The sequence below is a fragment of the Tasmannia lanceolata genome, unplaced genomic scaffold, assembly GCF_043159265.1.
Source record: "Tasmannia lanceolata isolate RefF3 unplaced genomic scaffold, GAP_Taslan_0.1 ptg000023l, whole genome shotgun sequence".
Classification (NCBI taxonomy): domain Eukaryota; kingdom Viridiplantae; phylum Streptophyta; class Magnoliopsida; order Canellales; family Winteraceae; genus Tasmannia; species Tasmannia lanceolata.
This window is the reverse complement of record NW_027518700.1, coordinates 4837530-4854643: the sequence shown is the minus strand read 5'-3', so window position 1 is coordinate 4854643 and position 17114 is coordinate 4837530. Positions and strand designations below refer to the sequence as shown.

Genomic DNA, 17114 nt, shown 5'->3' with positions numbered 1-17114 from the left:
GGCCAAGGCCTTAGAAATGATGATTCTTGAACTCATCGACGCACATCAGTAAGTCTAGCCTGGAAGAAGCTGTTCTTGAAGAGAGGACTGCGACTTCTTCTTCCCTGTTCTTGATCTGGGACAAGCAGCAATTTTGGTTCTCCTAATGTCCATGACATTGGAAAAATGATTGGCAACTGTGCTCCACGGCGGCAATTTTTGGTTTAAAATGGACGGCAAAGTATGGAAACATCAACTGAGTGTTAGGATCAACCTATGGAGATGATTTTTTGGGTACTGCGCCCTTCATTTTAAACCTTTAGAAATTGGAGGGTTAAGATGATCCTATAGAGATGATTTTTTAGGTTAGGTTGTGCCCAAAAGATTATTTACTTATGATGATTTCAACCCTCCCATCTATAGAGGTTTCCTAATATGCATTTCCTCTATAGATCAGCTATGATCATCCTTTGGAAATAATTTTGGGGTTTTTGCAAATGAAGTCTTCTACTTTGATTTATTTGCAAAAAGAGTCTTCTAGTTCCCACGATTTGCAATTAGAGTCATCACTTTTGGGTTGATTTGGCAAATCAGATCATGCCATCAGTTTATGACCAAAATACCCAGCGTAGAAAACAAAAATTTCTTAACAAGCCCAAAATGTCTGCGTCAGAAAAGATGAAATTTATCTTTTAAAAAATACCAAAATACCCATGATGCTCACGGATATGTTTTGATAGGGCATGCCGGTCACACCAGGTCAACTCAAACCCATGCATCAGGTCGGGCCCACCAAGTTGTCTTATGTTTTTATGGGGTAGAGCCCATGTATAGGTTAGGGTTCACAATTTTACAGATTATGTTGTGATAGGGTGGGCTCATTTTTTTTAACACCTATGCATAGCATAGGCCAAGAATACTATGATTGGGTAGGTCCCACGATCTCCACACGAGCCCATGTATAGAGTAGGCCCTGTAATTTTTGTCTTTTCATGTATAAGAATGCTAGTATATACATAAGGAATTTTGGTCTTTTTATAAAGTAGTTTGTATTTTAAAATACAAGGGCATTTTGGTCTTTTTATGAGTAAAGATATTTACTATGGGCATTTTGGTCACAAACCAATGACATGACCTGATTTGCAAAATTCACTCAAACGTACGACTCTATTTGTAAATTGTCAAACAAGAAGACTTTTTTTGCAAATAAAAACAAAGTAAAAGACTGCTTTTGCAAAAACCCCAAAATTTTTTGGGGCCAACCTATTTATATTTTGGCCGACCTACGGTGCAGGCCGTACAGTACTTTTAGTAAAATACGGGTCTCTTTAGGGCTCACACCATATCCCTCCACTTTCTACACCACACACATACCCATAGGGGTGTAAACGAGCCGAGCCGAGCCGAGCTTGGCCAGGCTCGGCTCGGCTCGTTAAGCTCAAAAGCTCGGCTCGGCTCGGCTCGGTCAGGCGCGAGCCTTACTGAGCTCGGGTTATATTATGTTCACACCCCTTATTTTCCCTGGACAGCCCTACTAGTGTAATTTGACTATTTTTTTTACACTATGGGGGGTGGTCCTAGTAACAAATGGGGTTCCAAAAATGAAGTGACACCCTCCCCCCCCCCCCCCCGCCTTTCACTCCCTGGACAACCCTTTTAATGTATAAATTAATATATAATATATATATTTAAATATATTAAATTCTTAACGAGCCGAGCCGAGCCGAGCCGAGCCTGGCCTAAATTAGGCCTGGTGAGCCGAGCTCGAGCGAGCCTCCGAGCCCGAGCCAAAATTGACACCCTTACATACCCAACGAAATAAGCAACCCTCAAACCTCCGTTTGTGAAAGTGTGAAATCCCTAGGCAGAAGATTCATTCCGTTTTCTCTTTTTAGATTTGAAAGACATGTATTATTTTCCAAGGTCACACGGGATTTGTTGCGGAAAATAGGTGAGCCCTCCATTTCCCAGGCTTTATTCCATCTGTTAAAGAGTTTGCTCTCCGATCGACCAATCTAAATAAATGCATCTGATTCCATTTGAGTCGGTCGTGACTCACGTTCACAGCCTTCTGGTAAAGTATAGCCAATCCAGGAAGACAAGATGAGGAGATGAGGAGATGGAACTTACTAGAAACTAGAAACCAACATAAGCTGGGAAATCACCCTGCTGGCATTCAATGGCCTCACTCCAATGGAGTAGATTAGATCTAGGCTTCACACCCACGATCAAGAGGAAAATCACTCATCCAAGAAGAGATCCTTCAATAATAACCCTTTTTTTTGTCATTCTCTACTTCAAAACATGGCCAGGGGCCTACACTATATAGACTCTAACTCTAGACTTTAGACATAACCAAAGTTTAGTAAGGAAGCTAACCAAAGCTACAAAACTCCAAAATAGAAGCTTCATAACTTAAACTATGACTCCTAATATAACATACTACTATTATGTAACAAAACCCAAACTTCTAATTTTAACTAAACTTCATAATATTAATTAAGTTCCCAAAATCCATATTCAAAAAAATGCAACAATGAACAAAAACTTGAAAGTCTCAAAAGACAAATTTACCTCTATTCCCTTCTCTTGTGATGTCTTAGCTAATCTTCAATTGTTGGAAGTGTCTTGTGGGATCCACATTATCTTGAAGGCTTCTGGAGGAATCTCTTGGCTTGAAGCAGCTTGATGATTGTCCCCCCCAGCCCCACCCCCAATGGTGTGTGAAGGATTTGTAACTTCATGTGACTCCTATCTATGTGTGAACTGCTGTGCAATCTTTTTTGAATTGGGGTACCCTCATTTCTGTAGTTTCTATGTGTGGACTATTGTCGTGGGCTGCCATATTTTTGTGTGTCCTGTGCTACTTCCTTGACGATTTTCTTCCTGTGCTTCCCTATTACTTCGCAGAGGGCTTTTAGCTATATTTGGAGCTGGTTCTAGTAGAGGATGTTGTGTTGTTGACAGAGGATGTGACTATGAGTCAGGGGGAGACAATTGCAGTGGTAGAAGACGTGCAGTATATCATGTGACGACTTATACTTGCCCTACTGGAACTTTATGTAATACATCTCTTTCACTTTTATAAAAACATATGAGACGTGGGGTTGGAGTAACAACCTCCACAAATTCTCTTCCCTTATCTTTCTTCCCCTTTCATCTCTTACCTTTCTCTCTTCCATTTTCTCCTCTTTTTCTCCATACGAATTGGGTTTGTGGGTGATCTATCGTGAAGTTTAACAGTGCCATCAATCTAGTAGTGTTTATAAGTTTATTCCAAATTTCTATCTACCAGACCTCTTGAGGTGGTAGGTTCCAGCATCTTCCTTCCACAATGTACATTTGTGAGAAAGCCAAGTTTGAGCCCTTCTGGTGCTTGAATGCTCGTCCTAATGAAGTTTGGGATGAAGGCCAGACTACAAGTAAGATAGATACGGGGAGGAAGCAATCATAGGGTACCTTTTATGTTTTACTTCTTGAGTTTTCTTCCACTGGTGAAGATCTCATAATAGTGGAAAGAGAAGTTACCATGGTCGCCTTGTAGGGATGACCCTTACATTGTTGATTAGTGAAGGAAAATAGAAAGAATATGCACATCATTTGCAAATGCAGCTAGTAGTAATAGGAAACACACTTAAGGTGATTACTAACACCTTGAGATTTATCATCATGACTTTACTTTTACATAACTGACCTTAAAGTAGGCCATCAATGAAAATTGAGGAATATCTCGATTAGCATGTCAATAATTTTTCTTTGTTCTTTATTGTTTATCTTCTATCTGATTACAAACTTTAACCCTTGTTTTCATATGTAGGCAAGGAATCTTGAAGCGCAATTGGATGAGCAAATGAATTCATATCGTAGATTGGTTGCTATCTTGAAGTACAATTGGATGAGCAACTATGGACCAGAGTCATTGACAACAAGTATGGCACCCTTCCAGGTCATTGGATATCAGATGATAAATACAGGTTTAGAAAGTTAACTCTATGGAGGAAAAACTTGCAACAAAGGGATAAATCCAATGAAGGAATTAGATTCAGAGTTTACAAGGGCGAGATAATAAAATTCTGACATGATTATCGCCATGGTTTTAAATCCCCACCAAAATCTGAAATTTCGGATTTCGATCAAGTCCGAAACCGAATCGCACCAAAACCGAAATTTCCGATATTTGGTAAATTTCGGTCGGCTAAAATTTCGATAAAATTCTTTTTTATTTTTTTTTACTGAATTTCGGCTGAAATTTCTGTTTTTCAGTCGAAAGTTCGGTTTCGGCCAAGGCCAAAATTATTCCCGAAACCGAAATTTAAAACCATGCTTATCGCTCTGCTCGACGCTGCTAGTACAGTTGTTCCTGGAGCTGTACAGGGCGGCCATGGATAAGGATGCTTTTGTAGCTGATCGCTATGATAGGATTGAGGAAGGATATCATTTCAGATGGAACTTCTTTGACAGGGAGATTGACAGGGTTGCTCGACTGGAGGTATTGGACGCCTGTTATATAAAAAAGACTGGTAATGACAAAAGGGTTTGGATCTGGAGCTCGTTTGGAACCTTCAACATCAAGTCATTCTACCACCATATTGTGCTTGGTTCTCAGCCCTTGCATATAGCCAGAGCGTGGAGCATACCAAAACCTCCCAGGGTATGTGTGTTTAGCTGGCTTCTCAATAAGATCCTTACGGTAGACCATCTTAGAAACCATGAGATGATCATTGTTGACCAGCATTATGTGCAGAGGCGAGGGAGATGGGGGACCACATTTTCATTTAGTGTGGACACCTAGGGAGATTTGGGACAGGATTCTAGCAAGATTTGGGATGTCCTAGATCTTCCCACTAAGACTACCAGACCTAGTGGAATCCTGGATGTCTGTTCATTGGCATGAAAAAGGAAGGAAGGAGTTTATGGAGAGTGGTGCTACTATAAACGCTACTGGTGATATTGAAGGAAAGAAATGCTAGAATATTCAGGGGATTGACTACGAATGCGCTATCTCTGTACACTAAGGTGATAACATATTAACAATAACAATATCTTGGGTAAGGACCCCCCTCCCAAGCTTGAATTTCATCTCTGCCTATGATCATGGTTTTAAATTTTGGCCGAAATACTGAAATTTCGGATTTTGGCCGGGACCTAGACCGAAATTTTAACAATTTCCACTGAAATTTTAAGATTTACACCGGAATTTCGATTTCAGTTGTGGCCGAAACTGACACCGAAACCGACATTTAAAACCTTGCCTATGATCTATGGACAGGGTCGAAAGAAATATGTAATAGTGCGGGACAGGTACATACCCAGATACCCCTTCGCCATCCTGGAATCCCCCAAGCAAAGGATAGCTAAAGTTAAAAGTTGATGGGTCAAGCCTAGGTAATGCTAGTCCAGCTGGAGTGGGTGGCGTCCTAGGGGATGAGAGGGCTGTAGCCAAATGGGCTTTCTTATGCCCAATTGGAATTACGGACTCAAATGAAGCTGATGCTAGTGCACTAGTACAGGGTATGAGGATAGTAGACCCTAGTGATGATTATAGAAGGAAACTCAATTAATGTTATCAGGTGGATGAATGTGACTTAGCCTTACCCTTGGAGATTTGCACATATGATCGATGAGATCCTTAATCGTCTTGAGGACGCTTTAGTGACCTTTCAACATGTGCAAAGATTGGCATATGTGGATGTTGATGGGCTAGCACGGTTCGTGGTTGAAAGGATATTTTCGATTTTTTGCCTCCTCAAGGGGTTCATGATCCTATGGTTACTGGAGTCTTTGTTTTATCAGCTAAATGTATTTTCTCTTGTCTTTGACCTTCTCGGTCACCTTTTTTTTAATGAAATTATTTGTTGTTAAGGGGCCGTTTGGAGACGCGGATTTTAGAATCTTAGATTTCCTCAAAATTTTGGGTGGGAGACAAGAGAAGAAGGCGACCGTCCATTTTGCTTCTCTTTAGAATCTTGGATTTTAAGAAATCCAAGTTTGAGAAATCTCTTCCCCATCCTGAGATTTCTAAAACTTTTTGGGATGATCTCCTACGCTCTTGCTGACCGAAAGAAGGGCTAGAAATCAGAAAACGATGGCTGGTCTCCTTATTTCGTCTCCCATTTATGATTTTTGAGGAAATCCAAGGTTCTAAAATCTGCATATCCAAACGGCCCTTTAAAAATGCTCGATGGTTCAGAGAACGAAGTTGAATCTAGCATAAACCGACCACTAAAACAACTTCAACAATTAATTTCACAGATGCAAGCCTTGGCATCATCTAGTCTCGGAATTCATTTTTCCATACTTTGACTTGGCATCAGAAATTGTACAAGATCTTACTCAGGTAATATTGCTCTTTCAACCATATTATGAACTGCGAAAGTTTAAATTCCTATATGCCATGAGTACTCCCAAACTATGGTATCTGTCAAAGGCTAACCCAGTGCTTAACATGATTGAAGTGCAGGAATTTTATCGTCTTTGATCTAGCCTCAGAACTAAGCAAGAACACGCATCACTGCTTGAAGATTTTAGGGAATTCAATTGGACAAGAGTAGATCTAGAAGATATTGATGGTTTTGAAGGATAAATTCTCCTTAAATGTGGAGGATGATTCCCTAAATATGATTCGGTGGCTCATGGGTGGGGTGCCTCCGCCTTGGAGATTTGCCTCTATATTTGACGAAATTGATTATCTTATCTCGGGATCGTCTATTGTTTTTAAGCATGTGCGGAGATTGGCCAATGGGGAGGCGGATTCGTTGGCTAGGCGTGGGTTAGGTGTTCGGTTCTTGAATGGTTTGATTATCTTCCGCTGTGAGTTGTAATTTTCTTTTCCTTTTCTTTTATGCTCCTTGTATCCTTGGGTGTGGTCCATCTCGGGCCCCCTGTTTCTCTCTCTTTTATATTATATATTTGCCATTTCAAAAAAAAAGGGTTCTCCTTAAAGAACAAGCAACTCTTATCCGAACTCCACAGTACAGGACATGTATTGGAATACATATGCTACTTCCCTCATTAATTTAATCTATATTGGGAATTTGGACGGTTTGGATTTGATGTTATATTCGTGAATGTTGTCAAAACATGGCATGGGATTATGGGGAATAAGAACCATTTTTTAAAATTTAAACTCCAAACTGGAGAAGCAACATTAAAAGATTGTTTTTATGTGAATCTTCATGTCAGCAATCAGCTTATGTGGTGAAAGGTGTTTGACTTAGGGTTTATAACAATTTTAGCCAAATTTTCCAGGTGTGACAATTGCTCACGGGTTTTGATAGAGCATACTTTGGGCCTACCTGTACATAAAATAAAACAAATTCATTACCATAATTCCTTTTATTCAAAAAGAAAAACTGAAAAATATTTCCATTCAAAAAAAAAAAAAAAAAAAAAAACTGAAAAATATTCGCTTAACATATTCATTCCCATAATTCCTTTTAGGGCAGTGATAAATCGACTCCCAAATATCTTAAATCTACTCCCTATGTGTCTTTCTCTCTCCTCTGGGTTAGAGAGAGAAAGAGGAGAGAGACAAACACATAGGGAGTCGATTTAAGATATATGGGAGTCGATTTATCACTCCCCTTCCTTTTATTCAAAAAGAAAAACCAAAAAAATGTCACCATTCAAAAAAAAAAAAAAAAAACCGAAAAATATTCGCTTAAGTCTCTTTCTCAATTAACAATAGTACATTACTAGGTAGGGGTGTCAATTTTGGCTCGGGCTCGGAGGCTCGCTCGAGCTCGGCTCGAAAAAAAGCTCAGCTCGAATCCTTAACGAGCCGAGCCGAGCCGGCTCCTTAAGCTTAACGAGCCGAGCCCGAGCGGTTCGGCTCGTTAAAGCTGGTAAAGTCGACATAATTTGCAAAAAGCAAAAATAACGTACCGAGGGTAGGTATGTCTTGTCAACATCATCGCAAATCAAACGGTTAGAAATTAATTTTTTCCTGTAATTATCATAACTTTTAACATTTTTTGTTATTTTTTTATTAATTGTCATAACATACTACCTTTTCTTCGTAATTTTTCATTTTAAACTATATAAATAACTATTTTACTTTTCTGTGTAATGATTATTTTTTTTGTGCTTTTGCTACCGAGCTTTGCTTTTGCTACCGAACTTTGACATGTGCGAAACTCGATAAACCCAAGCTCGATAAAGCTCGTGAGCCTGGCCGAGCCAAGCCGAGCCCGAGCCTGGTTCGAGCTTGAGCCGAGCCCGAGCCGAGTCTTTGAGCTTAACGAGCCGAGCCGAGCCTGGCCAAGCTCGGCTCGGCTCGGCTCGGCTCGTTTACACCCCTATTACTAGGTGTCCAGGGACCTTCTCGGTCTCTGTTCTTCTCATGAAATCTTTTTACCATTCAAAAAATAATAATCATAATTGACAGTACATACCAGGATGCTATGCTGCCAGTGTGACAAATATTTCACAACTTCCAGCTTTGCTTCATCTGTAGGTATATAAATTTCAAAGTGCAAGTACATCATAATAAATAATAACAGTATTTCCATGTTCACAGCTATCTCAAGTTCAAACTGATTATTTGCCTTCCCCCCACAACCATTCATATTTTCATATTTTATGTATGTCACTGAACGGATTCCTAGCATTCACCTTGTTCATATATATCAGGAAACACTTCACTTATTATTTACAGATTTTAACTTGACCTCTTTCTTCTAATTTTGTTTCTTCTAGGGGTTGCTAGGTTCAGTCTCATATAATGATATTTGAGTGTTGAAAGTTGCATTTTGAGTCTTGTATGCCCTTTAGCATTTTCGATTTTCATAATCTATTACTCTTCATTTTCTGAGGGTGTTTGCTTCTGCATATATTTATCAGTCTTCGTGTTGTAATGGCATCACTAATGTTCAGTCTGCATATACTTCTATCAGCTTCCATTGGTTAGAGACGATGAGGATTGTTCCAATATTTCCTACATCATTCTTAGAACTTGTGAGATTTCTCGCCAAGCATTTTGCCTTTTATATATCAGATGAATATATATTCATGTCAACAAAAGTGCATTTATTGGATTCATATTTTCACCCCTCCTTTGCTAAACTTTCTATGTGAAGTCCTTTTTCACACCCCATTTTTTACAAAATTATATTATTAATGCCCTATGTATGTATTAGACAGTGTTGCTTATAGTTTAACTCATAGGTCGATGAATGGCCTGTTGTAAGTCTACTAGAATATATTTTTTTTCAAAAAGATGACAATATATTAATAAAGCCAATAATGGCAATCAGTACATGGGGACAAGACGTCCCCCAAATATATCAGACCTTACATGAGATCCCATTACAGATCAAGGGGGCCTTGAACTGAAACAATGACAGACTCCCGGTCCACCCCTTCCCGCGCAAGTTTGTCCGCCATCTCGTTAGCCGTTTGGTGCCGGCTACTAGAATATGTACTAGTATATAAAATACATTCCTTATATAAACTAGACTTTCATTTCCAGAGAAGTTTCATTGTGGGTTTTCTTGAAGAAACTATGTCCCCTTCTACAACTCCTTGTAGCAATTTCTGTTTGCCAGCATAACATTTGCAATGCTGCAGCCTGCAGATTGCTACTGTGATCAACCAATCCCATGCCACATGAGGTGCTCTTGTTCTTCAATGCAACCTTTGGGTGATTCTTCTCTGTATTGTAGTTTGTAAGTACATTGGCTGTTGTTTCTCAGATTCATCGTCAATGAAGTTTAGAAATCAGTGTTATCAGTACCTAACCCTGACAGAACCTGCATTTTGCTAGTCCAATTTTTCATCTCCCAACATAATTTTAGTTATTATGGTTTATTGACTGTATAATCATCTCGAAGATTCGTTTATTACATATCCAATTTTGGCAGTTCTCTCCATGTAGGGCAGAGATTTATGGGTATTTGCAATGGATGTAACAGGCACCTTTCAATACATATCTTCTGACTTGGTATCTGGAAATTGTCACTTATGTAGTTATCAGTCAATTCCCATATTGTATTCACTATCATTTTGATACCTTATTAGCCATAGTGATCAGGTACGTGCCATTGTTTCAAGTTCTTGCATATAACAGGTGCGCCATTCAGGATTCATTTCATAGAAAACGGATCCATGTCGACAAACCTAACTAGTGTCAGGATTAGACTTATTCAATTTGAGAAGGGTAGATTCTTTCACCGTCTTCGTGAAAATTTTCTAAAGGATTCATTAGCCAACCCCAACTAGTTTGGGACAAATGCTTAGTTTAGTTGAGTTGAGTTGAAATTAAGAGCTGGAAGCATATGCACTTGGACAGTCTTTTGAAGGTGTGCAGTCAATGAGTATGGAAACCCGAGGCTTTTCAGAAATTGCCTTATCTAGCATATGTAGTGGTTCAGAACCAGTTTCATGAAAGAGAATATAGCATTAAAGCAGACCTCATAGACTTGTCTCCAAGAGATATCATTTTAAGTAAGACTTTCTTTGTGTTACTATTTGAAACACCCATCAGTCTCTTTCCAAAGTCTAATGTATTCCGTTGTCCCCCGTTTGCTGTGACTGTGAAAGGTTAGGAGTCGGTCAAGTCATCTTCCCAGTTGAGCTCCCTCAGGTCATCTTCACATGTACATACCTCTGTGGGATGATGTTGTAACCTTGCACCTTAAATTTTTTATTTTTTATTTTTCTACCAACTCTTCTATTAGGTTAAAAATCAAACTTAAGTAGTTCCTGAATTGACCAATAAACCAATCAGGTTATTGATTATGCACGGCGTGCCATGGTGTGTTTGGCACATGGCGTTTTTTTTAAAATGGCCTAAATTTTATTAAAAAGAAAGGGAGAGAGTCCCACGACTGAGATGATTAGAAATACAAAGAAAGCTAAAAAAACAAAGGGCCCATTTGGATGCCAAGAAGATTTTGATTTGGATTTCTCACATTTGCAGCCCTTTTTTGCATTGTAATTTGGATCAGATCAAATTCTTGGATTTCTAATTCAGCAGCTGACAGTGAAAAAAATCAGATTTCTAAATTTGCTTTGGAAATAAGAAATTAGAAATCAACAGATCTGGCAGTTTCCTTCACCCTCTTTGCTCCTCAACCTCTCCCCTCCAATAGGAAGTACGCCCTTCCCTCTCTGTCTCCCTCTACTTGAGCTGCCAGATCTATTCATTTTGTATTCAAAACTCAATTCCAAATCCAAATACAAAATGTGAGGTATCCAAACGGGCCCAAAAGGAAAAGCAACAAACAAGAGAAATCAAGGGGGAATATAGTAAAAAAAAAATCTCTAGGCTCATCCTATTAACTCCTGATTTGGCGAGGTGGTCAGGCTCACTATTAGCCGATCACCAAACATGATGGAAATGAGCTGGGTACCTCTCCACTCGATCCAGAATCTCATCAATCTAACTCCGCACATGGCGTGATATTCCCTGCCCTTTTTTTTCCAATTTACTTTCATTCTTACTTATTTTAAGAATATTTTTTTTTACATATTTTTCACATGACATGGGAGGCCAATTAACAATTATTGTGCCACATATCACTTATTAGGTTGATTTTTATTACTATTGTATTCTAAATGCCCTTTCCTCGCACGTTTAAGCATGCTATTTAGCAGTATTTTTGCATCCGGCACACCATTATTGCCACGGCTTGGGCTTGTTTTAAGACGCCATGTTACTCTTCATTCCAGTTAGTCAGTTTGATTGCTTAGTTCAGCTTGTGATCGATCTGAATGTGAGTTGAACTGCTTAAACGACTCAAGATTTCAAGAATGTTGAAGACTGCTAGAGTCCATGGCCAGAAAAAGTTGAAATGTAGCCTTCAAAGCTTCTGTTAGCAAGTTAGAAAATGAGGCAAGTGCCCTCAAAATGAATAAAGAAAGCTACCCATAAGATAATGATATCAAATGAATATCTTTATCATACTTTAAAGAAATTGTAACACATGCAGTTCCTTGTCACTAGATGTGTAGTCCATTGTACCAAGGCAGTGGGTCTTTTGGTTCACTAGAATTTCTTTGGTTCTGTCCTAATCCAAGTCTAGTTAGCACTTTAAGAAAAACTATAATAAAACTTGAAAGCCGCTTTCAAAAGATAAAGTAAACAATTATGCTTGATCTCAATCTAAATGGTCTGTTGGAACCCAACAAGTCCACATCAGAACTTCATCCGAAAAGCGACCGAGTGCATATTTTCATAGTGATTTACTGAATAAAAGAGGACTTGGTCCACACCAAGGAAACGTCTACAATCTAGTGAAAGTTGTTTCCCTCATTTCTTAGAGTTTATTCGCTACACGTGGAGGCCTCCGATTGGCCGATGATTTTGGAAACAATGACTTATCTAACTCCCACCCCATATTGTATTTGCTTTATTTGTTAGGTACAGAGATGTATGTTCCTTCAGACTTTAAGATACATTGTTCTGAAAGCTACTTCGAGGGAGTGGGGGCTATTTTGGGCTTGTTTGTTCAGCTTTTAAACTGGTTCATCAGATATGGGTATGATGGAAAGTTGTGACCATTGTTTTTGGCTTTTCAACAGGGTTGATAGACAGGAAGGTTAGGTAGATATGTGTGTGAGAGAGGTAGAAAGAGAATTAGACATGGAAATCCTCCAAGGATTTGATTGAATTTGGGTGCAGACAAGGGTAGAGATGATGTGGGTATGTGACAAATGAAAGGCCAAAAAGGGGGGAAAAACAAAGCAGTGGCACTCCTATCTAATACTCTTTATTTTTGTGTGTTTAGTGGACCTTACTTTGGGGTAATAATTGAAGGGTAATACTTATCTCAACAGCTTACTTTGGAGGATGTGACCATGTTATAATAATTCATAATGCTTATGTAGCGTAGGACAGCACTAGGGGGAGCAACAGGGTGGGATTGGGAGGATCCTCCACGTCAGCTTACCCACCTACTTGTCGGCCATATGTCGATCCTTGCACTTAACGACAAGTGGCAACCCATATTGACATGTGGAACTGCCTTATTGGTTATCTTCTATTGTGTTTGATGGGGTCCGCTTTTCGCTGATTTGGCATTAGTCTATGTGGGTATAGTACGTGTTGATGTATCTATGTACAAAATGTGCACTGTTTAGCAAATATCTATGATATTTTCTAAAGGGGAGTGATAAATCGACTCCCAAATATGATAAATCGACTCCCCATGTGTCTTTCTCTCTCCTCTGGGTTAGAGAGAGAGAGACACATGGGGAGTCGATTTATCATTTTGGGGGGTCGATTTATCACTGCCCTTTTCTAAAATGTCATAACATTTCGCGATATTTTTGTCAAACAATAAAATCTCGAAAATTTCTCATGACTCTAAAAAAATCATCAAGATATCTTCATATTTTTATTTTTGCCGTGAAAATATAATGATATTATTTCCTGCCCTAATTTTATTCTTAAATTTTATATTTTTATATATTGTAAAACCTTTATTTTTCTAATTTTTTATATAAATTTGAAAATAACAACAAAATTTAAAATATCCTGAAATACACCCTTCCCGGGAAATTAATTCCCAAAACAAATATTTGTAACTATGATATACATATGAATCTTAAGTCAGAATTATGCTCATTGGTGAAACCCACCCGTGTATATCACTGGGTCCCACAATTTCCACCAATGGGCTTGCAGTAGGAATTAAAGGGTTTGAGAGCATAAGCTAATTCTTTAACATGTTTGCTTGGTTGCCGTATTTTGATTATTATAAAGTAAATTATGAGGATTATTAGATTCGTAAGGACACCATTTACAATCATCAGTGAGAATGCTATCAATCCTAGTGGCAAACTTATAATGTAATCCAAAGTGGCCACAATTCTAGGGGTGCAACTCAGGTCGGTTCAACTCGAGCCCGACCTTTTTGGCGGGTTGGGTTGATTTTTTTCGGGTTGCGGGTTGGGAATTTATAACGTGACTGAAAATCGTGTTGGGGTATCGGGCAACCCGACCCGAATTGTAACCCGACCATTTTTTGCTAAGTTTTTTTTTTTCAAATTTTAGTAATATTTACGGTTTTAGACCTTCAGTCTTTTACTTCTAGACTTTTAATAGTTAAGACTTTCAATATTTACCGTTTTAAACGGTTCCATTAGTGTCTTAACTAGAAACTAGTGCATTGACCTTCATTTCCGACTTTCTATATTGGATCCATAAGCGTCTTAATTAGATGAATTATATGACATCCCTGCATATTTTGAGGAAAAATATTGGCAGCAGAAGTACAAGTGGGGCCAACATATTTAGATGGTCAAAACGCGATTTAATATGAAAATCGGGTCGGATTGGTCGGCTCGGGTCGGGCTGAAGATATTGTTCATCGGGTTGGCTCGGGTTGAACGCCACGGGTAGGAAGTCGGGTTGGATCGGGTTTGGTTGGAAAATGCATTCCTCGGGTTGGGTCGGGTTAGCCTCAACCGGACCCGAGTTGCCCACCTACACAATTCCATGATCTTAATTAGTCAACTCAAAAGTGGTCTTTTGGGTTTTTTCCATCCTAAATTTTAACATGATCAGACGGCTAAAAATTGTCTATTTGCTTGATATTACCTGTAGATGTGGTGGCCCGGTAGATCAACAGCCCACCAAGCATTACGCTTTTGTTTGGTGGGGTCCTAGAACCTCGAGAGGAAACCCAACACTCCAAGAGGCTTCTTGGAGAAGATCAGTGCCATTAAAACATTTCCTTGTTTAGTAGAATGAGATTATGGTAAATTAAAAACCCTTTATTTTCTGAGATCCTAAGGCATGAAATCCCGACTATAAAAATTGTAAATATGAGATTTTTGTGGGATTTGAAGAAGAGTAGTGGTTATTACTTATTAGGTCGGTGAGTTAGTCCATATCTTATAATATTTACTAATAATAACAAGAATATTATTATATTGTGAGTGAAATATAATATATATTTCTCAGGAGTTCACTTTCGTTCGAAAGAGATAAAAGAGATGAGACCAAAAAAAAAGCCTTGAAAAGGTAAGACTCCCTGTGAGTTTTCCTTGTACACCTTCCCTTTCCTATTTTTTCTTTTGTCTTGAAGTATCTTTCGAGTTTACTATTATAAGATTATGTAACTGTAAAACAGGGCGTCCCTTCCATACTTAGGACATACTATTTATTCTGTAATCAATAAATATATCTCCTTTGCTTTCAAAATCATACTTTTATACAACAACTTAGTCCAAAGGGAATTCCTCAAACCTTTCTCTTCTCTTATGGAAGCACTTAGAATAGAGCCATGTCTCTCTGAGACATCAAGCATCTCAGCAACTCAACCTCTTTGCCAAGATAATGCCAAGGAAGAAGGAGAGCAACAAAAACAAGAACATCAACATGATGTTTTATTAGATCTGAGCCTTTCTAACAAGGATTCTGATCGCGGATCAATGTTAGAACTCAATTTAATCGATTATTTGAACGCGGGTTCCTCTCAGCCATCGCCTGCTAAGGAAGAGGAGCCTAGAGTTTTCTCTTGCAACTATTGCCAGAGGAAATTTTACAGTTCTCAGGCACTCGGCGGTCACCAGAACGCGCACAAACGCGAGCGTACTCTCGCTAAAAGAGAGCAAAGGATTGCTTCTTCGGCCTTCGGACACCACCATCCGAATCGATTTTCGAGCATGGCTTCTTTACCTCTTCATGGGTCTTTCAACAGATCTCTTGGCATTCAGGCCCACTCAATGATCCATAAGCCATATTTTTCGGCCTATGGACTTCCCTATGGACGCCAAAGCGGGTGGTCTAGACCACCTATAGATCAACAACCAGCAATTGGTAGACTAGATATGGAGGATTATCAAATAGGCAGTAGTGGCGTTAGAGCTCCAGCGAGAGGCGGTGCAGCTAGGTTCGAAGCGGGTTCTAGCATTCCAACGATGGGTTCTCCGGTAATGGCACCTGACGAGACAGTTGGTGGGTATTGGTGGGCAGGTAGACGTTTGAAAGCTCATCCAGATGAGTTGCAAAAACTTGATTTGTCTCTCAAGCTCTAAGTTTTTTTTTTTTTTTTTTTTTTAACTTATTTTTCTGTCTTTCTCTTAGATAATGGTCTTGGCATTCTTGGTAAGAATACTGTACATATTCATAATAGAACTTTTGTTTTCCTATTCTTGACTTTGGCTGTATCCAAATATAGTTTTGGTTTTCATGACTTTAGTAAATTAGAAGTATCCAAATATAGGTTGCTTCTTGCTTATGTTAGAGATTTTGTCTTTGTTGAATTGGATGTTTTCCTTCTCTATATTTAGTGTACATAATCAATCATGGAGTTGTATATCATAGAGCCATCTCTTCAAACCCCGGAGATTTGCCTAAATGTGGAGACAACATGGGTGTGTCTTTCTTAAAGCTCTGTCCTTGTTTTGCTCCCCAAGCAATATCCAAAGGCAGATAGGCAAGGGGGCTGTTTACTTGTTTCTATTTTTCCACTTTCACAGAATGGCAATAGGAGAAGGAAAACAAGGGAGTAAGGAAATGGGAATGATATAGGCACCCCCACTCCTCCTGTTTGAAAATGGAAATATCTCTTTATTATATAAATTTCTACTTAGGTATTGAAAGGTGGTATAGTTCTCAAAAAAACTAACAGCAAATCAGAGAAGCATATAATAAAGTGGGTGCCGTTATCAAAACAAGAGAATAATTCTCAGTTCCCTACAAAAAAAAAGGGGGGGATTTGCTAGTGTCCATCGCAGAAGGCATTTCGCAGATGGTCTTTTGCATCTGATAGCAGCCACCTCGTGAATGAAAACAAAATCTGCTGAAAAGTGAGCCTATGTGGCTTCTGTCAGATGCAACAGACCATCCGTGAAAGGTCTTTTCCGATGGACGCTAGCAAATCCCAAAAAAAAAAAGGAAATATTAATTTGGATTGCCAATTTGCCATTTATTATACTATAGCTGTCCTAATCCCCACGAACTTGAGTTCATAAAAAGTTGGCTGCCATTGGATCAAATATCAATGGCGGCGCCCTGATTTTGCGCAGCAATGTGCTGACATCATATAAAAATCCATAAATAAAACCTAATGAAAGGCATTATTCTAGGGTTTTGCATGCTTTTCAAAGTTTGAACTCTTCAATTCTCTATATAAGAATTTTTGGTATGTTAATACTATTTCCTTTTGGAGGTATTGCATGCTAGT

The 17114-nt window shown here is 38.9% G+C and overlaps 1 protein-coding gene and 1 long non-coding RNA gene across 8 annotated transcripts; both read left to right on the top strand.

Moving 5' to 3' along the window:
* The first annotated feature begins 2707 nt into the window (after positions 1–2707).
* On the top strand, positions 2708–7018 carry LOC143856586 (uncharacterized). Of its 7 annotated transcripts, none has more exons than XR_013238284.1 (5): positions 2708–3618; positions 3797–4630; positions 4724–5778; positions 6232–6316; positions 6440–7018. It is a non-coding gene; the product is annotated as an uncharacterized LOC143856586 (long non-coding RNA). The 7 variants fall into 7 exon arrangements; XR_013238282.1 differs by having other exon boundaries at positions 2711–3618; positions 3797–4995; positions 5249–5778; XR_013238280.1 differs by having other exon boundaries at positions 2713–3618; positions 3797–4159; positions 4243–5778.
* A 7921-nt stretch (positions 7019–14939) lies between these two features.
* LOC143856542 (zinc finger protein 1-like) lies at positions 14940–16127 on the top strand. The gene has a single exon (XM_077366794.1). The coding sequence runs from the start codon at positions 15187–15189 to the stop codon at positions 15961–15963; it is 777 nt and encodes a 258-aa protein (XP_077222909.1). The 5' UTR covers positions 14940–15186; the 3' UTR covers positions 15964–16127.
* Positions 16128–17114: the final 987 nt, after the last annotated feature.

Bases quoted from the DNA above. Each gene is read 5' to 3' on its own strand.
- LOC143856542 (XM_077366794.1), top strand. From the start codon at position 15,187: ATGGAAGCACTTAGAATAGAGCCATGTCTCTCTGAGACATCAAGCATC.